This window comes from Tricharina praecox (genome assembly GCF_024521635.1).
Source record: "Tricharina praecox strain CBS 144465 chromosome Unknown BZA05scaffold_29, whole genome shotgun sequence".
Taxonomy (NCBI): Eukaryota; Fungi; Ascomycota; class Pezizomycetes; order Pezizales; family Pyronemataceae; genus Tricharina; species Tricharina praecox.
Window position 1 is genome coordinate 118,270 of NW_026250431.1, and position 20,997 is coordinate 139,266.

The 20,997-nt window shown below is 53.1% G+C and overlaps 4 protein-coding genes and 1 non-coding gene across 5 annotated transcripts; 1 reads left to right on the top strand and 4 right to left on the bottom strand.

The window, feature by feature from the left end:
* Window positions 1-1,307: 1,307 nt before the first annotated feature.
* Window positions 1,308-5,288, top strand: BZA05DRAFT_342841 (ANTH domain-containing protein; the record flags this gene model as incomplete). The annotated part of the gene is made up of 13 exons (XM_051481053.1): window positions 1,308-1,345; window positions 1,451-1,515; window positions 1,618-1,693; window positions 1,759-1,916; window positions 1,990-2,128; window positions 2,184-2,508; window positions 2,572-3,000; window positions 3,065-3,158; window positions 3,220-3,770; window positions 3,817-3,892; window positions 3,946-4,582; window positions 4,638-5,133; window positions 5,193-5,288. 13 exons carry the CDS (start codon window positions 1,308-1,310, stop codon window positions 5,286-5,288), a joined length of 3,180 nt encoding a protein of 1,059 aa, XP_051336032.1.
* A 396-nt stretch (window positions 5,289-5,684) lies between these two features.
* BZA05DRAFT_t269 lies at window positions 5,685-5,766 on the bottom strand. The gene has a single exon. It is a non-coding gene; the product is annotated as a tRNA-His (tRNA).
* A 3,016-nt stretch (window positions 5,767-8,782) lies between these two features.
* On the bottom strand, window positions 8,783-11,478 carry BZA05DRAFT_421639 (uncharacterized protein; the record flags this gene model as incomplete). Its single annotated transcript, XM_051485741.1, has 8 exons — window positions 8,783-8,829; window positions 9,015-9,039; window positions 9,082-9,106; window positions 9,233-9,324; window positions 9,504-9,529; window positions 9,743-9,745; window positions 10,341-10,912; window positions 11,051-11,478. The coding sequence occupies 8 exons, from the start codon at window positions 11,476-11,478 to the stop codon at window positions 8,783-8,785; spliced, it is 1,218 nt and encodes a 405-aa protein (XP_051336033.1).
* Window positions 11,479-12,806: 1,328 nt separating this feature from the next.
* BZA05DRAFT_156111 (uncharacterized protein) lies at window positions 12,807-13,932 on the bottom strand. The gene is made up of 2 exons (XM_051479039.1): window positions 13,897-13,932; window positions 12,807-13,831 (listed from the first exon to the last, which is right to left on the bottom strand). Exon 2 carries the CDS (start codon window positions 13,517-13,519, stop codon window positions 12,881-12,883), a length of 639 nt encoding a protein of 212 aa, XP_051336034.1. The 5' UTR covers window positions 13,520-13,831; window positions 13,897-13,932; the 3' UTR covers window positions 12,807-12,880.
* Window positions 13,933-15,391: 1,459 nt separating this feature from the next.
* Window positions 15,392-15,801, bottom strand: BZA05DRAFT_448194 (uncharacterized protein; the record flags this gene model as incomplete). Its single annotated transcript, XM_051487231.1, has 3 exons — window positions 15,392-15,502; window positions 15,551-15,679; window positions 15,730-15,801. 3 exons carry the CDS (start codon window positions 15,799-15,801, stop codon window positions 15,392-15,394), a joined length of 312 nt encoding a protein of 103 aa, XP_051336035.1.
* Window positions 15,802-20,997: the final 5,196 nt, after the last annotated feature.

The window sequence follows — 20,997 nt, forward strand, 5'->3', positions numbered from 1 at the left end:
CCCTTCAATAAAGTGGGGACGGGATTCACCACAAGTGCGAACGCGGCGATGGTGCCCATTACCTTGGGATGTGATGTCATCGCGCGTTGCCATTGCAACTCCAGATCGTGCCCGCAGCCCAAACACCTCTCCTTTCTCAGTTCCTCTAGGGGTTGTTCGTGTCTGATGTGAATGCTTCGTTCCAGCGACCATTGTGCGACTTTTCTCCATCAATGCCATCAACGCCTACCTAACGTCTTGGGCACTCGCCCTTATCGGCTTGAACGATTCTCAGATGCTCCTGCCGGCGTGGATATTCATTGCTTGTGTAGGCAGCACCCATCCTTTCCATCGCTTTATTCCCCCTCGTCTGCCTCCTCTGTCTCCTATAGCTACTTAGTCTCGGAGTTGGGGTGTGGCTGTGGACTGCTACTGCTACCGTGATGTATCTACCCACTGACCATAACTTTGGCGGCGTTAAAGGTCCAGACAATATGCTACCACACGACGCTGCGCAAGATGCGAGTGCCACGCGACTCTTCGCCGGCCATGTACCTCCTCTGCATAGCGAGCTTTCTGAGCATGTTGGGCCTGTGGTTCGAAATACGTGTGTGCTCGTTGGTGAAGCGTTGAATTGAGACGATGCGTTGTTGGGCACGGCTGCGGTGAGAATGAAGCGTCGAGCTGCCCCTCTGATTGTCTATCTATTCGGATTATGTTTGTAGCTCTTGCCCCGCGATTCGTAGCAATTGGACGTGTTTTGAATGACTTCATGCTGCGTCTCTACTCGACGAACTATTGCCACGGAAAAAGATGCGTGTTTCCGTAGTTACGGCCGAGATGCAGCGTGATTAGCGGCAATGGTGTGTTTATCGGAACCTTGAGAAATAGTTCTCTTCATTTCTCACTACCAACACGAGAATTCTCTATGGAGCTGGACTATGACATTCGGATCTTCTGTTAACTGCGCGTGGGCGGTCCGTTGGTGATCAACGCCGTATCTTATTGATCGCCGATTATCTAATCGAATCGATCGCGTATTCGCCATCTGAGGCTCCGCTCCTCCACGTCCGCATCCTATGCACACAACTATCCCTGGTCGCAATGCCTTCGCCACACCAGCCGGAACAGCTTACGACATTTACGTCCGTAAGCTACCTTGTCAGGCTGCGCATCGCAATCAGAGCACAAGCCCCGTCCATCTCATTTCACCACATTCTACCGCGATCGTTCCTCCGACATCCGAGAACTTATAAACACATCTTCATCTGCCCCCCGATTTCCTCGCCATCACAGTCGTCATCGCAAGAAACAAAGCAGCATTCGTCATGTCGTACTCCGGCACTAGGAATGTGGACATGAGCCGGTAGGACCCCTCACTCCCATCGCCTTCGCCTATATACGCTGCCATCTCCCCGCTCGACGCGTTGAATAGTTGCAAGGGCTAATCCGACCTCACGCGATCCTTTAGGTCCGAATCCGACCTGGTCATCAACATCAAGAAAGCCACCAACATCGAGGAGACTGCTCCGAAACGTATGACGCCACTCCCTCCGCCCGCGCACGACCGATCACTCCCTGGAGCCTCCGCCTCCCCCTCCGTACCCCGCGACACCGATTGCTAACACGCATTCCCAGGGAAACATGTCCGCTCATGTATCGTCTACACGTGGGACCACAAGTCGTCGCAGTCGTTCTGGGCCGGCATGAAAGTGTATGAATTCTCGGCTGCCGTCCGCGCAAGTGGTATGAATGGATCACATGCTAAACTGTGTGCAGGCAGCCCATCATGGCCGACGAAGTGCAGACATTCAAAGCATTGATCACGGTACACAAGGTGCTGCAGGAGGGACATCCAGTATCGATCAGGGAGGCCCAATTCCACGCGGGATGGATCGAGACTCTTGGAAGGGGAGTTATCGGGGATGGCATTCGCGGTATGTTCCGTCCCAAGTCTACCCCCTTTGAAGTCCGGGAACGCGTTGCTAATGATTTGATGACATGTCGCAGGTTACGGTCCCTTGATCCGCGAGTACATCCATTTCCTGCGCGCGAAGCTACAGTTCCATCGGTATCACCCCGAATTCAACGGATTATTCGAGTACGAGGAATACATCAGTCTGAAATCCACCAACGATCCGAACGAGGGGTATGTCTTTTCTCCGGTGGGCTTTACCGGACAGCAGGCTGAACGGACGGTTTAGTTATGAGACGATTTCGGATCTTATGACTCTACAGGATCAGATCGAGACGTTCCAGAAGCTCGTGTTTTCTCACTTCCGCCATGGAATGAACAATGAATGCCGCATCTCGTCGTTGGTACCACTGGTGCAGGAGAGTTACGGTATCTACAAATTCATCACCAGCATGCTGAGGGCTATGCACATCATCACTACTGGCGATGATGAGGCTTTGGCTCCCCTACGGCAGCGGTACGAGGGTCAGCACCACAGATTGGTCCGCTTCTACTACGAGTGTTCAAGCGTGCGGTACTTGACAAGTCTTATCACCATACCGCGACTTCCTCAGGTATTTCCGAAAGACATATTTTCCCCAGGCGTGGTGATGTTTTGCTGACCCGGAAACCTACAGGATCCGCCGAACTTGACGAGCGAAGAAGACGCGCCTCCGACACTCCCGAAGCGACCCGTCGCCCCGAAGGAGACCCCCGCACCTACGCCCCCGCCCCCTCCTCCACCCGCCGCACCAGAGCCCGAGTCAATAGACGACTTCTGGTCGAACGCCCAAGCTATTGAAGACCATAATGCGGAGCAGGAGCGACTGCGTCAACAGCGGGAATTGGAACAGCAGCAACAGATGGCAATGCTGATGCAGCAGCAGCAAGATTTCGAGGAACAGCAGCGGATGCTGGCCGAGCAGCAGAGGTTAGCCGAGCAGCAGTTGATCAGGGACCAGTATGCGAGGCAGGCCCAGGGTCACGTTGCGGAACTCGAAAGACAGTTGTTGGACCTGCAGGGACAACAGAATAACAACCGCCTTCTACTCGAGTCGTACGATAATGTGAGTCGTGTGCTGTTTTCTGCTTATTCGGTCACCTGCTGACGTCAACTTTTCGCACGAATAGAAAGTGAAGGCCCTAGAAAATGAGATTTCTAACCTCAATCTCAACAGCCAGCAACTTCATGAATCGAAGGAGAGTCTCATCCAGTCTCTCACAGGTTAGTCCCATTCCCCGAGCTCGTTCGGTCTGAATATAGTATCCTTACCTTCCGTTTACAGCGCAGGCCAATTTGTGGAAGAGCAAGTACGATGCTCTCGCCAAGATTTACTCTCAACTTCGGCACGAGCACCTGGACCTCCTGGGCAAGTTCAAGCAGCTGCAGCTCAAGGCGTCCTCCGCCCAGGAAGCCATCGATAAGCGGGAGAAGCTGGAGCGGGAGATGAAGAGCAAGAACTTGGAGTTGGCCGATATGATCCGAGAGAGAGATCGTGCTCTTTACGATCTGGACCGCGTCAAAGGGTCCCAAAAAGATGAGGTCGAGACTCTGAAGCGCGAGCTCCGAATGGCCGAGGAGAAATCCAACAACCAGGACAGCAGCAAGGGTAGGGAGCTCTCCGCGATGCTTTCCCGGCACAACCGTGAGATGGCGGATCTCGAGGAGTTGCTGCGATCCAAGCAGCGGCAGATCGATGATCTCAACTCTCGCACCTCCGATCTTAGTGAGGATCTCAAGAGACAGCTTAAGGATAAGGAGGAGGAGCTTGAGGTCTACAAGGCTGGAATGGATCAAGTTTTGTTGGAGGTCAACGAGCAGAAGATGGCTGCAGGAGTGAGTTTGTTCTCGGTCCGTGCATAGACTTTTACTGACACATGAGCAGGAACCCAAGATGGACGATGAACTCATGGATACCCTGCTTCTCGAGCATCTGAAGAGGCTGCACGAGATCATTGGTACGTTTCCTCCTCGTTGCCGGCTATTGCACTTCCGCTGATCATTTCAACAGATTCCGTTCTTCAGAGTGGTGTCCAGCGCATCGATGATGCCCTCTACGAACTTGAATCTCCCATGAACGCCGGGAACCAGAATGCCACCGCCGGTTATCTGTTGTCTCAAATAGAAAAGGCCGCCTTCAGTGCCACCGAATTCGCGACCACGTTCAACAACTTCATTGCGGATGGCCCTAGCAGTCACCAGTCCCTGATCATCAAGAATGTTACCACTTTTTCCAGCGCCATTGCCGACGTTCTCTTCAACTCGAAGGGAGTAACGCGATTCATCTCCGATGAGAGGAAAATAGAGACGCTGATCTCGGCAGCCCGCCAATCTGCCGATTACGGGATTAAGTTCTTCCAGAACCTGCAGTCGTTCCGTCTCGACGATCTGAGCGCCGATCAGAAGGCGGACATCGTCATCACCAACAACTTGGAGGTCCAGGCCAGCCTGCAGAAGTTGACTAAGCTCACCGAGCAGTACGTCGGCACGGGCAGCAAGATCACGGATGTCAAGAAGGATATCGGTGAGCATGTTGACAGCGAGTTGGGTAAGGCTGCCGCGGCTATCGAGGCTGCCGCTGCTCGTCTGGCGCAGCTTCAGAATAAGTCGAAGGATGGCTATTCGACCTACGAGTTGAGGATCCATGAGTAAGAAGCATCTCCTCCTCCACTGTCGGTCCAGAAATTAACATCGCTCTGATAGGTCTATTCTGGAAGCCGCTATCGCCGTCACCAATGCTATCGCTCAACTCATCAAGGCCGCTACGATATCGCAGCAAGAGATTGTGGCCAAGGGCAAAGGAGGAAGTTCGCGCGCGGCTTTCTACAAGCGCAACAACCGGTGGACGGAAGGTCTCATCTCGGCTTCGAAGGCTGTCGCTTCGTCGACGAACATGTTGATCGAGACTGCCGACGGTGTCATCAGCGGACGCAACAAGCTCGAGCAGATGATCGTCGCATCGAACGAAGTTGCAGCCTCGACGGCGCAGTTGGTAGCCGCATCGCGTGTCAAGGCGGACTTCATGTCCAAATCGCAAGAGCGGCTGGAGGGCGCGTCCAAGGCCGTCACCTACGCCTGCAAATCGCTCGTTCGCCAGGTCCAGAGTATCATCGCTGCAAAGAACCGTGAGGAGGGTGACGATGACAACTGGGCGGAACTCAGCGGCCACGAGTTCAAGGTCCAAGAGATGGAGCAGCAAGTACGTTCCCTGCTTTCTTTACCTACCTACCGCTTGCTGTCCGCTAACCAGCTCGATAGGTCGAAATCCTCCAGCTCGAGAACAAGCTCAACGCGGCCCGAATGCGGCTGGGAGAGATGCGCAAGCACTCGTATGCCCAGCAGGACGAGGACTAGTGAGGCAAAATCAGAGTCTGTTGTGCAAGTAGATGGATGGGATGGCATGGATGGCATGGATTGGGTTGTGTTTCTTGCTTTGCTTTCAGGCGTGTTTCTCACATTACTTCTTCTTTTAATCTGGCCGGGATATTGTTTGGGTGCTTTGAAGTCCTATGCCCTGTCGCGAGTGTGTACATACTCGTATCGAACCGGCCGTTATTTAAGTGCTTATATATCTTGGTTGCTCTGATCTCCGTGTTGTATGGAGTGGCTGCACCGCGATATCGGTGACGGGTTGCCATGCAAAATGTACTGTGCGGTGCGCGTTGGGATATTATTCTCGGGGTCACTCGGTGATGTTCCTAAGATTACTCGAGAGGTAAAAGAGCAAAGAAAAAAAGATATTTGAAGAATTGTCGGTACCATGAATCGAACATGGGTCTAAGCTGATTCATGAATCCACAAAGCTTCGTACTAACCACTATACTATACCGACTTGAGATATCAGCAACTCATCGTAACACATAAGATACAAGTTACTAAATTTTGCACACTAGAGTTGCCGGTGACTTCACCTATTACTGTCGCTGGACTGGGATGTTAGATTACTCTCACAAGTACTTGGTCCACGCCTTTTTATTGCTATGAATCTCCAGCCTGGAAGTTTACGTGAAGGCATCAGATGGAATTCTCAGATCTGCTATTATAGGTAGGTAGCATGAGCCGGTCGATACCAGGAATCCAGGATTGTTTTGCACAAGCTACCTATCGAGAGTGTTCTGGAGCGCGGAGGGAAGTTGGATTCCCTGGTCGAGAGCACGGTGGAGCCAGCACGTAGGCAGTATTATGCCGCAGGAGAATCGACGCGTAATGTGTTGTAAGTACATGCCTTGAGACAGAACTTTTGCTTTTGTATTGTATGTAGATTTCACATACTGGTGCTTGTACTCTAGCATGCCTTGGGTAAGTACTCTCGATGGCATATGGCGCAGTATTCACCATTATTGTCACCGGACTGTGATTTTTGGTTGCTCTCTCAAGTAGGTATCCACGCCTTTTTAATGCCATGAATCTCTCACACTACACCAAAATATCTTCAGGCACAATAGGCGATGAACAAGACCATCCTCCTATTCAGATCCGATATGCTAAAGAAAAAATAACAAAAATCACTCCACATGTAAGCCACTAAAAATCTAAAACTTTCCTCTCCCTCCGTCTTCGTCAAATACGAACCCGCGAACCCCACCACTATGTCCTCGTCGAGTAACGCCTGCGCTCTCTCTTGAGGAACACTACTCGCCATTTCTTCACTTCCCGGAGATCTCCTACCCTACCTACGCTCTCTCTTTGAGAAGCGCGGCTCGCCATTTCTTCACTCCTCGAAGATCTCCTCCCCTGCCTCTGCTTTATTTGTCCATGCGGAAAGAATACTTGCTCTGGTTGGGTGGCAGCGACGCCAATCTGGCGCCGCATAGCAAAGGATGTTATTATCCCTGAAACAATCATCAGCCGTTTGAACCTTAAACAACAACAGGTTTTACATACCTTTGCAAAACCCTTCACTGTGAGCAGGGCCGAAGCCCACCCCAGGTACATATTGTGGGGGGCCGAAGCTCTCCCCAAGTAATCATTGTGATGGCCGAAGCCCTCCGTAATCCGCCGAAATCAAATAAAGGAACGACAAGGGACACACAGTTGAAAGGCACCAGGACCGGTGTTGGAGTGGCGGCTCCAATGCGAGCCACCACTGCAACGTAATAGACGCTATTGCAATCAGTAGGAGGACGGCGGGATAGGCAGGCACGGAGGGAAGAACTTACAGCCCACGGTTCAACAGCCGCCAAGAAACCCTGGTTGTAGCTCTTGTCGGAAGCCCACGCCTTCGAAGACCCACGCTTCGGCCCCCGTATTCGAATACGGACGCTTCGGCGTTCGACCGACATCGGCCGAACCAACTCTTATCGGCGGATGACTTCCGAATAGAACCATCCACCGATAAAAGGAGGTTCCGGCGGCCGTTGAGCCGGTCAGAGGGGGCGAAATCCAATGTTGATCCTGGAACTGATGTTGGCCGGCCTCACATTGGTTGCTGGGCGTGGGCTGTCGGCAGGAACCATCATATGAGATGGTAAATGAATGGGAGGGATTATAGGGTGTGTTGATGTTGTGGTGTTTCGGAGTGTCGGATTTTGTTGTGGTTAAGTTGGAAGAAGAACATGATGTAGGAAGGAGAAGATGATGTAGGAAGGAGAAGATGATGTAGGAAGGAGAGTAAAGAAAGAAGCGTGGGGAGTGGGCACCATGGGGGTTTTATGGGGCAGCGAGGTAGTTATCCGGACGGCGGCGGACGACAGAAACGATCAAAACAAAACCAAAATGAACAGTCAAAACAAGCAAGTCTAAGCAGAGCAGCATCCGGATCCACAACTGCTCTCAACATCTTCACAGAAACGATCAAAACCAAAATGAACAGTCAAAACAAGCAAGGCTAAGCAGAGCAGCACCCGGATCCACACCTGGCCCCAACATCTTGGCAACAAAGCCTCCCAAGGTCCGCAGCCAAGGGTCGAAAAGTGCCGCCAAGACGTCAGTTCCAGCTGCGTCCCACAGTAGATAGTGTAAGGGCCTGTTTGGGTGCCCAGCTGCATTTTCAATGTCAAACCTGGGGTTTCTGCCGAGTTGAAGGTTACCATAGATAGCTGCAGCCGCAAGCAAACTTTCATCTCTCCCGACGACCCGTTCGGCGATCCAGATGTTCAACAGCACGCCACACTTTTTCCGACTACGGGGCTAATTACGCTGGTATTTACTGGTGGTTGTCCGTAGAGTTTATTTGCCAAATTGTGGTTAAGTCGACAATATGCCGTTTCTCAATTGTTATGTAACTTGGAGTGGTGTGCCGAATTACGGCCACCCATCGCCCGGAAACTGAGGGTTTCAAACTCCATCTCACTTTTGTATGGTATGCATATTCAAAATGCAGCTGACAAGCGAACAGGCCCAGTCCGGCCAGCGCTGGCTACTCGAGAATTCAAACGCCGAAAGCGGACGGTTCGGCGGGTATACCCGGACACCCAACTCCAACTCCAGACCCTGACCAATGTGACGACCCCATATGTATGTAAGTAAGCTGTGGCTTATCGAAATGCACCTCGCGCAGTTCCCAGTTGGGAGTAAGCTGGCACATGGGTGGGTGAATTCCGGGTGGAGGTACGCGAACGGGACGGGAACGGGAACGGGAACGGGAGCAGGAGCGGAAGGGGGTGCCCGGGGAATTAACGTAGTCATTTATGTGACATGTCTTTGATCGCGAGGTAAGCCAAGGCGGCCCCCGCGATGCCTGCGCTACAACCACACCGGGTGGGGGTAAGTGCAGGGATAGGGTCGCCGTGGGAAGCGCGGTAGCCAGGCGCCGGAGGACTTCGAGCGCATACGGTATTCTCTCTCGCGGCGCTTTTCCATTGGCTACGTAGTGTACTTATGTCTCGCGGGCAGGCGAGGGAAGCCGATTAGCCAGTCTTGTGGCGGTGGCTCTCCTTGTTGTGGACGTCGTGTTCTACTTAGGTCCATAGATACGTCAATAAAATGATTTCCCCCCCGTCAGGTGCAGGCGCCGTCGGACTTTGAGCGAATACGGCATTCTCTCTCGTAGCGGTGGACGGTACACTGGAACGAGACCGCGCCATCGGTGGGTACTCCAGACCAGGCCAGGCCAGGCCAGACTTTTAAGTTTTCCCTCACGCTCGCGCAGCACCTCGCCGTTAGCCTGGATTGCATGTTCAGTCGGATCTGTCTCCATACCTATTACGGACCGTAACTCAAGCGGCTGAGGACTGTAACCCAAGTGGTTGAGAACTATCAGCGGGGGGGCAGTTGTGGTGCGGGCAGGGTTGCGGTGTGGAAATGGCTGGTGGTTGGCGGTGGTTGGCGGTGGTTGGCGGTGGCCGGCGGCGGCTTACGGTGGCTGATGTTGGTATTGCGGGATGGCGGTTGGTGCGGAGTGGTGCGGAGTGTTGATGCGGGGCACCAGGAGCGCCACACATAACATTCTCTACATATGCACGGTAAGATGATGCAGGCAGCAAGAAGCCGCCACATTCCTGTGCGCACGCCCACGCGCACCCCCAATACCAATCCTACGCCCAGGTCGATGCCGACGGGTGGTACGTTCACAATCAAATCTCGTCAAGGAAGATTACCGCAAGGCTCCGGCACCGCCTAGATACATACCTGCAGGAGCCAGGAGTGTTCGTCTACTGCAGCATGTTGTCAGCTGGCGAAGGATCTTGGCGTTTCGATTATTGCGGGCTTAGGTGTGTATTGGACTCGGTATGCTCAGGATATGATAGGACGGTAGAGGTGATCGATATAGCGGTACAAATGGGTGTGTTGAACTCGGTATACTCGGTATATTCAGGATGTGATAGGACGTTGGAGGCGAACGATATGGCAATAATATACCCACCTACGAGCTGGAGATCAAAACACAAGACGATCACATTCATAGTTGCATGATTACTAAATAAATTGCACGGAGAGAACAACATAGCACCAAGACGATCATATTCATGGCTTGTGATATATACCGTAGCCCACGAGGCAATAACAAAGGATTCAAGACAACCATATTCGTTAGCCACGTAGCCACGTGGTAGACGCAAAGACCTAACCAAGAATGAAATGAGAGAATCGTATACCATCCAGGTACTTTTGGGCTGGGCCGAAACAGAACCCGCTGGAGAACGGAAAAAGGTATAAAAAAAAGAAATTGTAAGTATATGTGCTGTGAATATCCGGGAACAACGCCCGCGTAAGCTTCCATAAGCTTCCATAAACAAAAGAAAAGGAAGGAAAAAAAGAGGACAATCGTAAGCTTCCAGATACATGTATACAGGGTCTGAGGGAGCAGCCAAACCCAGAGGACAAAGGCCGAAAACGTGCGAACCGAAAGAAACCCAAAGAAGCGAACCCATTTGAAGACCGTAATGTAGAAAAGGAAAACAGAACATATATCCCAGAGAGCTCATCAGCTACTCCGAGGAAGAACTCGAAGCCACGGCAACGCACGTCTGCTCCTACACGCCGCCCTGCGGACCCTGATGTGCCATCCCAACCTGGTGCCGTCGGAACCGTGCATCTCCCGTTCGTGCATCTCGCGGTTGTACTTGGTGAGAGCCTTCCCGCAATAGTGGCACCGGTAGGGTGTGTAATGCACATGGACACCGAAAATATGTGCCCTGAGCGTCCGCCTTCGTCGGTTCACATCCGGAATTGTGGACCAGCTGCAGCCGCGCCACCCACAGATAACCCGATTGTTCCCTGCCCACGGCTCACGCTCAATGTGTCTCTCAACGTGATGGGCGAGCTGCCGGGAGCGGTCGAAAACCTTGGCACACCCAACCCACCAGCAGAGGTTTCCATGCTTAGTCGGCGGATCAGAATCGTAGCCGTCGTCGTCGTCAACTCCGTTAGCGGTGCCATGTTCTTTAGTGTCGTCGAATGAAGCCCCTGTTGCTCCGTTCTCGTGCGGGGTTAGAAGGCTGCCGCTGCTGTCTTCTAGGAGATGTTTGGCGTTCGTGCAGCTTGCGGGGGAGCTAGGGACGATGCTGACATGAGAGGTGCTGCTACCGGGACTGTAACTATTCGAACGACAGTTATTGCCGTTTGTGTAGTTGCAACAGGAGCTGAGGGGATCGGTGACAGTGATGTCTTGCAACGTCGTGCTGGAAGGAAAACCTTGCCCGCGGGGGAAATGGATTGAATCGCTGTTCTGGTACGTTTCTAGCGCCCCTGTCGTGGTTCCGCCGGCCAGTGGCAAGTCCGAATGGGATGGCGAGAAGGTGTAATCGAACCACATGGAGGGTACGGGGGCGGGAGTCGACCGCTTATAGCTGATCGTGGGAAACGCCAGCCTGTTTGCTTCGTTCAGAAGGGCGAGAGTGACTGCATCGATGCGGAAGGGTTCATGGTGAGCCGGAAGGAACGAGTCTTCTGGTGCGTACATTCCCGGGCTTGAGCCGTTTAGGATACCCAGATCCGCAATGGCAGGATCCAGGACGAATGATTTTGGCGAGTCGGAGTTTCCGAAAAAGGAGTTTTGGGGATCGGAGAATTGAATGCTAGCCATATAATCGTGAGGAAGGTGCGAGGTGTAGAGGGGTGATTCTGAGATAGTGAAAGGGTAGTATGGGGCGAATGTGGCCATGATGGGAGATGATGGAGTGGTGGGTGGGCGGGTTGATTTGGAGGATTGGTCGTTGGTCGTCTTAAGCGGGCCTCCGCCGTTGTTTATATCCTCCCGTTGGGTTCCTTTAGCGATGAGGGTATCTGTGGGTGATTTTTACGGGGGGCCAATACATCTGCAGATGTTTTGATTCGAGATAGGAGGCATGTATGCATCCTTCCCACCAACACCAGTAGGAGCGCTCACATGTACGTGCACACCGCCAATGCGGACAAGTCTCAAACAAGGCTCGTGAGGGGTGGCCCATCAGGGATCGCGACACTGATTCGGGGAGAGGTCCTTCCCACCACAAGCCGGTATTGCCTGCCACCAATTGGTCCTCCACACCATTATTCCCTTCACATCACCGTCGGCCTTTTACGCCGCAAAAGTTGGCCCTGATCGGGTTGCACTGGCTCAGTCAGTAGCCAAAACGGGAGCAGGTAATATCTCAAGACAAAGCAGGCTTTAAAAAAGGTCAAATAGTCTCAGATGGTCCAAAAATGACGCCCGAGGACCATGAATAGGCTCAATAGATCGAGCAACCGGAACAAAGATTATCCACCGTTATTTTGATGTTTCATCATGGTGCATTGGATGAAGAGTTCCGGGAAAGCTATTCGCCCAGCTCCGCAGGCGGTCCGAACGTCCATCGGTGATCCTAGTAGCGCTACGAAGCGAGCGTGGATCCATCGTGAGTCAAGGAAGCGAATGTGCGTTAACTCTAGTAAGCACGCTCATCTCAAGCAGGCATAGTAAAACGTCCTGTCGTACCACCACACTGGCCTGCGCTAACAATCCAGCGCAAGTTGGTATTCGTGAGACATGCGGACATGCGGCGCTCGGTTGCGTAGGTGAGGCCCTTTCAGCGGCTTCGGCGGTGGTGATGGGAATATTCGGGACGGTCATGAAGGTATGCACTGATGCTCGCTGGGGAATGTCCGTTCCTCTCCATGCCCCTGAGACCGAGCCGGAATCGGGTGGCTATCGTAGCATACGCGGCGGTGTCGTGGGTGTACTCGTGTACGTCCTCGCCGAGCCGGTTCAATGTCTACGCCTCGATCAGGCGAGGGGATGGAACGACCGTCTCGAATGCCTTCTCAACCGCACACTCGGCGTCGGCTCGTTCGTGGAGGTATACCAACACTAAGATAATGTCAGTTAGTTACATGTGGTCCCGGGGTTCGGAAAGGATGCCCACCAAGGTCTTTATCACGTAACGCCAGAAGCAAATAATTAACCGGACGAACAGAAAAAGCAAATGAACGAAGCGGGGCGTTAGGAGGATAAGAAAGTGAAGAACTGAGGTAACTTCAGGTCGTTTGTCTCAGAATTAGTGGGGATTCCGCCGTGAGAATTCAATCGATAACCTCTTGACCGAGCATTAGACAACCGACTGTAGATTCCCCGGATTTCGTATGAGCTCGAAAGGTGTGTACTCTAGTGTACTTATGACTTCGCCGCCCCGCCACTGCAGAGCTAAATCTGATACGCCCTTGCAAGAACCCCGCTTGTTGGCACCCATCTCGTTTCGCAGGACTCCAATTTGCCCATCGCCGAAAGAACGATCTTGTGCATGGTGGATACAACGGATACCACGGAGTTGGTATCCGCTAAGCGGTAACTTCCAAGGTAATTTCCGCCTCATTGAGTCTCGATCAGGCGCTCGGCCGAATTCTTCCGGGCCAGTAGTAGGCGATTCGATTGTCGGGAATCGTTCCGGATGTCCAGAGTAGCGTCTTAGACGTCTCAGACTTCGGCCCGCTATAATAGAGAGTTTTTGGGGATGGCGAAGGGTAGCACTCGGCAGCCAGTCCACCATTGGGTCCCGTGGTGCTCCCTTTGTTGGCGACGGCGGAATGAGGGATACGCAATGGGGTAATAGAATCTTGACGATAAGAGGGAATGCCAGGGCAATATGCGGGCGTGTGTGCTTGTTGGCGCTGGGCGTTTGCATGAGCGAATCATTGTACAAAGAGCGATGAACACAGAAAGCCACCAACATCGCCAGTATTCGGTCCATTTTTTTTCGTCCCACCCGAATAATGACGCGCCGATGCTACTTTGAGACACCGGCCTCGTGGACGGTGGCCCACCCATCTTGTTTTCAGGCCGAAGGCGGCGTTAAAACCTTCCCATCCAGTCCGACCGGCGACAGAAATTCTTCTTCGTGGATTTTGCGTACGCCCCCGAAACTGCTGTGGTAGCTGGCGTGCCGGCGGGCGGCGTGTGCTGCGGCAGAGGCGACTCCCGTCACACCTCCGTATCTCACAGTTACGCGGAGACAGCCGTCAATCTCCCGCAACATGCACCGGCGCTTCTCCCTGCCGAAAAACTTTTCAGCCTCGCAATAAGTATTCACAGTCGTATATAGACTCACCGGTTCGGGGACCCTCATACCTTCGTGCTATTTGCCTCATGAACATGGGCACCTGCTACAGCTCTCGCTACCACAGTCCCGGAAGCACTCGGGTAACAGGACAATGCTTCATAACAGGCCATGTGGGCAAACCGCAGTAGCTGATCCCTGGAACCGTAGCCTATGCATCGGCCAGAAACATGTAGAAGATACTGCAAAGCAGCTGTGTGATGGTGTGGTGAACGAACGCACGCCCGATTTAACGTATGCCCGATGTAACGCGGCGCCGCTGGGTTGGTTTCGAGGATGGTCTTGATGTGGACGGCGAAGCGGGAGCAGTCGCTGCAGAGGTGTGGGAAACTAGACGTATCTGCGGCAGTTGAAAAGACCGGGAGCGGCTTCTACCGGTTAGCATTGGATTCGTGTGGGGGGAGGAGGAGCGGGGTATGAGGAAGAGGGGAGGAGAATCCTTACCCACTAATAGGCAGCTGATACACTTGTAATGCATCCTCCACGCTCCTGGAGGCCCGAGAGAGAGCTGTGTTGGAACTAACGGTACGAGGCGGTCAGCATCACTGCATTATGGAAGTTTTGCACTTGCCGGAGGATATGAATACAGACCCGTTTGAGATGTCCCGGCCATGCATATGTCGAACAGTCGAAGGCGATAGAAGCCTCTAGGTACTTGGCGGGGATGGGGTTAAAGGATGCGGAGAGGGAATGGTGGAGTGGTGGAACGATGGTGCGGAGGAGGAGCGACGGGGACGTAAGCGTGACCCGCGGAGCAGCGGCCGCCCAGTACACAATCGGGATGGTTTACATCCAAAAAGAGAACTCAAGGATCGAATTACATGACGGATTCGTATGTGTGCGTGTACAATGTAGAGCCAGGGACCAAGTTGCAAGTGGTCCTTCCAGTGCATCGGCCGCGTACTCTTACTGTACTAGGTATATTTGCATTTCCCGACTGACATGACGGATCTTGTCCCAAGTCTTCTGTCCTATGTTGTGTACACCGCTTCGGCGGATGATTCTACAACCTATTTCACACTCTCGTCCGAGTGAGAATGATCACGATTCTTCATACCTAGGCCATACCACTGAACCTATACTTCGGATTGAAAGGACTGGCAGGCGACTCGTATAGCGTCTACCTCTACGATTACGTGTACCTTTACGGTCACGTGTCCTCTCGATTCGACACAATTTTTATCGTTTGACGTGCGCAAACTATTCAGAGCATTCATTGATGTGGACAATGATATCATTTCTCCATCTCAGCAGGTACAAGCAGAAGCAAGCCATCAATTATCCATCTCAGCAGGTACAAACAGAAGCATTCATTAGCCGGGCATGTGATGTCAACCCTCAATCTCAGCAGGTACAAACAGGAGCATTTATTTGCTGGGCAAGTGATGTCGACTTTCCATCTCAGCAGGTACAAACAGAAGCAAGCAATCTGCAGCACGCTTCAACTGCTGCTAAAGACTTCGTCGGCGAGATTCTAGTAAAATGGCCATCTCCACGCTGTTCCACCTAGACTGCCGCTCTATTCTCAATATCCGGGGCCGGTGGAGAAGGACTTTGGTTGATCGCCCTCGCTCCATCCGCAGCGTCGCTCTCTCCAACCTTCCCATGCAGGCAATCCTTTGCCGTGTCAGCCAAGGTCCATATAAGCTACGGGGAGCTCCTTACAAGGATAGCATTCCTTCCCTCATCGGAGAGCAATCCGGCGAGATTCGGGGACGCTTCGGTGAAGATTTGCGAGTCCGAAGCGACAACGAGCGCATACTCAGTTCCACATAGGATGGACAAATCTCTTGCCTGTTGGAAACGTTAGCTGTGTCCTGTAGCAGTAAAGGTGGTCACAATACCTCCTGGAAAAGCCTTTGTCTGCGCTTGTCGAAGGTGTGGCGGCGGCGGACATCATCGTCGATGTACTTCATCGTCTTCGGTGGCTTTGCAGGAGTCTCCGCATCATCGCTATTGGCTTCGGCACGTATGTGCGTAGTGGATTCGCAAAACGATGAATTTATGGTGGATTCATCGCCAGACAAGCCATCCTGAGATGCCAAATTCTGGGCAGTGAGTCCAGTTTGATCGATATTGTTCTCCACTGTGGTGCACACAGAAGGTACGTGAGTGAACATGTTCATCTAAAGAGAGGCGGAACAGCGGTACTTACTGTTTGATGTCTTTAAGGGTTCGTGAAGGGTTGGGCGGCTGTTGGTAAGGTGTCTGTTATAGACCGCTGTTGACAGGTGCTTCCCTTGGTGTCGGGAGTGTCGTTGACAAATGACGGGAGATTGGCCGGGAGCCTCCTATGCGATAGGGTTCTGATAACTCGGGGTACGCGTCAAGAACACAACTTGACTAGCACAGTCGATCCTGCGGAAAGAATCAGCCGTTCGATTCTTCTCTCTGTAACTTCTCAACCGTATCCATACCTGGCAAAGCTCCTCTCAGAGTCGTTGCCGTTGTGGGAACAATTATTGTCCCTGGGAGCACCTCCATCACACCCTCGCTTCCCGCAGGGGAAATTTCCCCACATTCAGTTGTTGAAGCGTCGGGCTTGAAAAGAGGGTTTATAAGCGACTGTACACGATAAGATGAGGAAGGAAGAAGTCTCTCACTACTGTTTTTCCACTGGGGGCTGGGCGCCTGCCTGCACCCTAACAAAACTGCGAAGGAGTTCCAACTCCTTGTTGAGCTGGCCTATCTGCAAGCGCTGTACCTCAACAACAGTGGCGGTACCAGTAGCAGCTAGATCTCAAACACGCGTCAGTTTACACAACTATACTGTGAAGAAGGAAGAATAGTACCTGTGATCTCCTGCTGCGAGGACATCCTCACTGTAGCTGGCGATGGAGGGGAGGACTGCGAGGAGGAGGAGACTGAGAGGAGAGTTGCGACCATGGCGCATTTGGTGACGAATATTTGAGCCCACAGGAAGTGGATAGTTATTTTTACCTATTGGTATAGTGATGTCTGCTGGTGGCGGATGGATAAGTTGAATGAAACAACGGACGGAAGAAAAAGATGAAGGAGGTGGTATGAAGGAGAAAGGTTGAGGTGGTAGCTACAGCTCGGAGCACCTTCGTCAGGCTGCTCTACATACTAACGCGACGCGGCTCTCCACTGACGAACTAAACACCGGAGGGGCCTTGGTTGAGGGAGGTTGTTTCGAGTAGGGTGAAAAGGGGAAAATAGAAGTGTAGAAAGAGAAACAGGTCGAGACTAAAAAGAACCTATTGTCGTCAGGAAGTGCTAGAAAAAAGAACACACAAAGAAAGTGATCTAGTGACCGCTTGAAAAACTGAAGTAACCGACAAGAGAGACAACGAACAACGCACAAACCGAAAGACAGATCCTCCGATTAAATATTTCAGGTGCGGCCAATATTGGCCGACCTCACTAAACCCGATACGGGGTTTTTACTGCCAACGACCGTAACACCACCGCTAAGACCAGCAAAAAGGGATCAAAACAAACGAAACAGTACAATCAAAACAAACCCGATAATGTAGGGTACATAGCACCTGGTCCACACCTGGTCCTGACATCTTGGCAGCAAATCCCAAGACGTCAGTTCCAGCTGTATCCCACACCACCTACCCTAGTTCCACCCCAGCAACCCCGTCTTGTCTTGTCACATCGATCCCGTCTTATCTTCCACGCCCCGTCTTAGCTCCCGTAACACACAGGGATGTCTAGAAATCTACCAGGGCCGGATCATGGAGATTCGGCCCGCGACTCGTCTCCGGCCCAGCCCTCATTCATCCCGCACAACACTCAGCAAGTCAACATGCCGACAAATAGATAGCCTACGACGAACATAGAACGACAAGTACGGTGAGGCGGAAATCTAGCAGCATACAGGCCGTGGGAGTTGTGAAGACCGCTGGACATTCGGCAATGAGATGCGAACCGATGGGTGTAGATAGGTAGCTTCAGCTAGTGTGGTGCAGCCACACAGTGGTGTTCCATGACCCGTGCGGTGGCTAGTGATACGTGGCGGGCTTGGTTTGTGTGGTCTGGCAGCGTGACATGGTAGAGTATGAAGCTTCGCATGACGAGGACCAGGTTCGAACCTGCGGATCCTTTCTAGTGTCACCAGCGAACCTGTCGCTTCGGAATCCTTCCCGAAGCCCGGAAGCTTAAGCCTACCTACGATGCGCTGGAACGTCTCATTGGCGCAGAGCCGCACCACGAGACGTCACTCGCGCTGCAACTCTACTCTACATCGGAGGATTCCTAGCCGCGCGTGACATGCCGCGACATGCCGGTTCCCACCATCCAAGGGCCACAGGCCATGGGGGGGGCCGAAGCCGTTTCTCACCTACGATTCGCTACGATTCGCCGGCCGCCTTAGTGCCCTAGATAGGTAGTGCCGCATAAGCTTGGCTTATCGGAAACGGGCGATGTTAGTGGCCGGTCCGCGATCTCGGGAACACAATTTCGGGCCATACACGAGCGCAGTTTTCGGATGAGCGAACGTTCAACGGACGGGATTGACACGTTTATATTTTCTCCCGCCCCGCAAGCAACCCTTTCAAAGCCCCCAGTCCGCGTCCGCATTATATTGCCTATCCCAACACACACACACACACACCCGACATAAAACCCTCCGCCTGCGCGCGCCTACTATACCTCCTCACACATCCACATCGGGACACCACAAGTCACACATCACATACATCGAGACACCACACACACGACCAGTTAACAAAAAACACCCAACAACAATGTGCCTCTACCAGCGCACGCTCTACGGCTGCGGCCACAAAAAGTTAATCGTGATGATGCCCTGCGATGCCGCCTACCGCGGCTACAACCCGTGGGCGCCGACGTACAAGGAGTCGACGCCGTGCTGCGGCCACAACAACTCCAAGTCGACAGTCCAAGATCGCCGGAAGGAGAGGTCGTGTAAGGCGTGCCGGAAAACTTCCTGGGCAAGGGGGAAGAAGTGCCTGCGTGGATAGGATGGTTAGATGGCGCGTTCGCCATGTGCTTTTGGTCAGGGCATGGAGGATCACATTCGGGTGGTTAAGGTCCGCGAGCCGCAGCTGTATAGGAGGCTGCGACGGTTATCTACAGACGGAATCACCAGTATTCCCGTCGGGGGAGTGCGGCGGTCGGCAGAGACACCCTCACCGGAGGACGAACTCAGTGTCGGAGGCGTATCAAGGATGGTGTGGAGCGGCTCAGGCGTGTTGCTAGTATGTAGTCGGTTGCGGCCGGCGGCTCGGGACTGGAGGACAGTTAGATGGGGCTTTAAATAGATTTCTTTCGCTGTCGAGTATGTACTCAAAGGGTGGTGGACGGTTTGCGAGCCTCAGATATCTCGTTGATTGCTGCCGACGGATACTGGATGTTCGAGAGCGATTAGACGGGGGGCTTTAAATAGATCTGCTCTCGATGTGGAGTATGTACTCAACGATTAAAGCCATGCCGACTGGAAACATCCTCATAATCTTCCCAGCTCTAGTCGTCAGCATCGACGACGTAATCGTGCAAGTCGTACACCCAGTCATTTTTGGAAGGACTCGTGGAGATAACCGCGCGAACGATCGAGATGGAGAAACGTGACGTGGGATATTCAGGTCTAGGAGCTACAGGTACAAGAGAGAGAAAGAAAGAAAGGAAACAAAAACGTAGACCGCTACCGCTCCGAATATTCCAAGCACCCACCATAGTGGACTACTCACAGGAACACACCCCACCCCACAATCGGATGAGGAACGGTCATCGCGCCGCAGGCGCAGCTAGTGCCGTCTGGGGAATGGCCAGTCGCTCCCAGTCGCGGCCTCCGCGGATGATAATCGGGTGGCAGGCGATTTGCGAGCCGGTTGCCACCGACAGCTTCGGACTGGAGCCTGGATGACGGTTAGACAGAGGCTTTGAATAGATCTGCTCGGAATGTGGATTATGTACCAAAGACCAAAGCCATGTCGGCTAGAAACATCCTCATCACCGCCCCAGCCCGAATCAATAGGGGGGTAGCGCACAGGGCTGACCCCCGACAGTGGGTAAGCGCACAGCGCTGACCCAGCATTTGAAGTGGTGGATTCCTGCCCGGGGCAATGATCCGGCGCCCCCAGGGGCCGTGGTCCGTGGGGACGGGGCCGCCCCGGGCAGGAATGCATCAAACCCATCCAATCCGGACAACGAAACAATCCCATCCCAAATACTAGAAAAACATCAGCATGCCATTTTTGCAGTTTTGTGTAGCCGGGGGTTATTAAAGTTACTTTTTAGGAATAGGAAGAGCAGATTTTCTGCGCTGCGGCAACAAAACAAACGGCCGTGGATCGGAAGATTGCAGTGGAGGGAGGGAGAGTGGTGGATGAAGAGGGCGTGCTGCGATGGCGCGAACGCGGGCACATAGGGTGCCATGCTGGTAAACCTCGGTCCCTCTCTTGCTGGTTGGCTCGACAGCCATTATCCTTCCACAATGAGTGGAAAAGACGACCCGCCGCCACTACCGCTACCACCACCAGAAAACCGACCCAGATGCGCTTGGTCTTTTTCTTCTTCTTCCTCTTCCTCTACCTCAGGATCCGGAAATAGCGGTGGCGGGTGTGCAGCGATGCTGTCGACCTTGCGATTACTCGCATCAATCGACAGAGGTAACGGGGCCCCATAGAGAGGCGCTAATGGGGTGGACGTTTTCTCGTCTGCTCGTCTGCTCGTCTGCTCGTCTGAAGTCGGAGGGCAGGATAAATTGTGCTCCCATAACCCCCCGGGGGTGTCTTGAAACTCCCTGCAGTGATGTCGGGTGGCGCACCACGCAATATTCGTCGCTGAGTGCTGCCGTGGCGGATCACCGCCTTCCGGGCGGCCTGGAAGTTGAATCCTCGTCATCATCGGCATCGTGTGTCGGTTACCGTGGATTTCTCCAACAGTGATGGTCCTCTCGCAACGGAGTCTCTTCGCGCTTTCGCTTACGGGACCTGATTCCGAGAGGGCGCAGGGCGAATCCGTGTACGTTGGAATGTAGCGAAGGTATGGAACGAAGTAGTCTGAAGATGGAGGAAGGAAAGTGAGGGAGGAAGGATGTGGAGATGGAAAGTGAAGAAAGAAAGTGAGGAAGGAAGGAAGGGAGGTGGATAAGATGGGGGGGTTTTGTGGTGGGGCGTGTG

Bases quoted from the DNA above. Each gene is read 5' to 3' on its own strand.
- BZA05DRAFT_156111 (XM_051479039.1), bottom strand. From the start codon at position 13,519: ATGGACCGAATACTGGCGATGTTGGTGGCTTTCTGTGTTCATCGCTCT.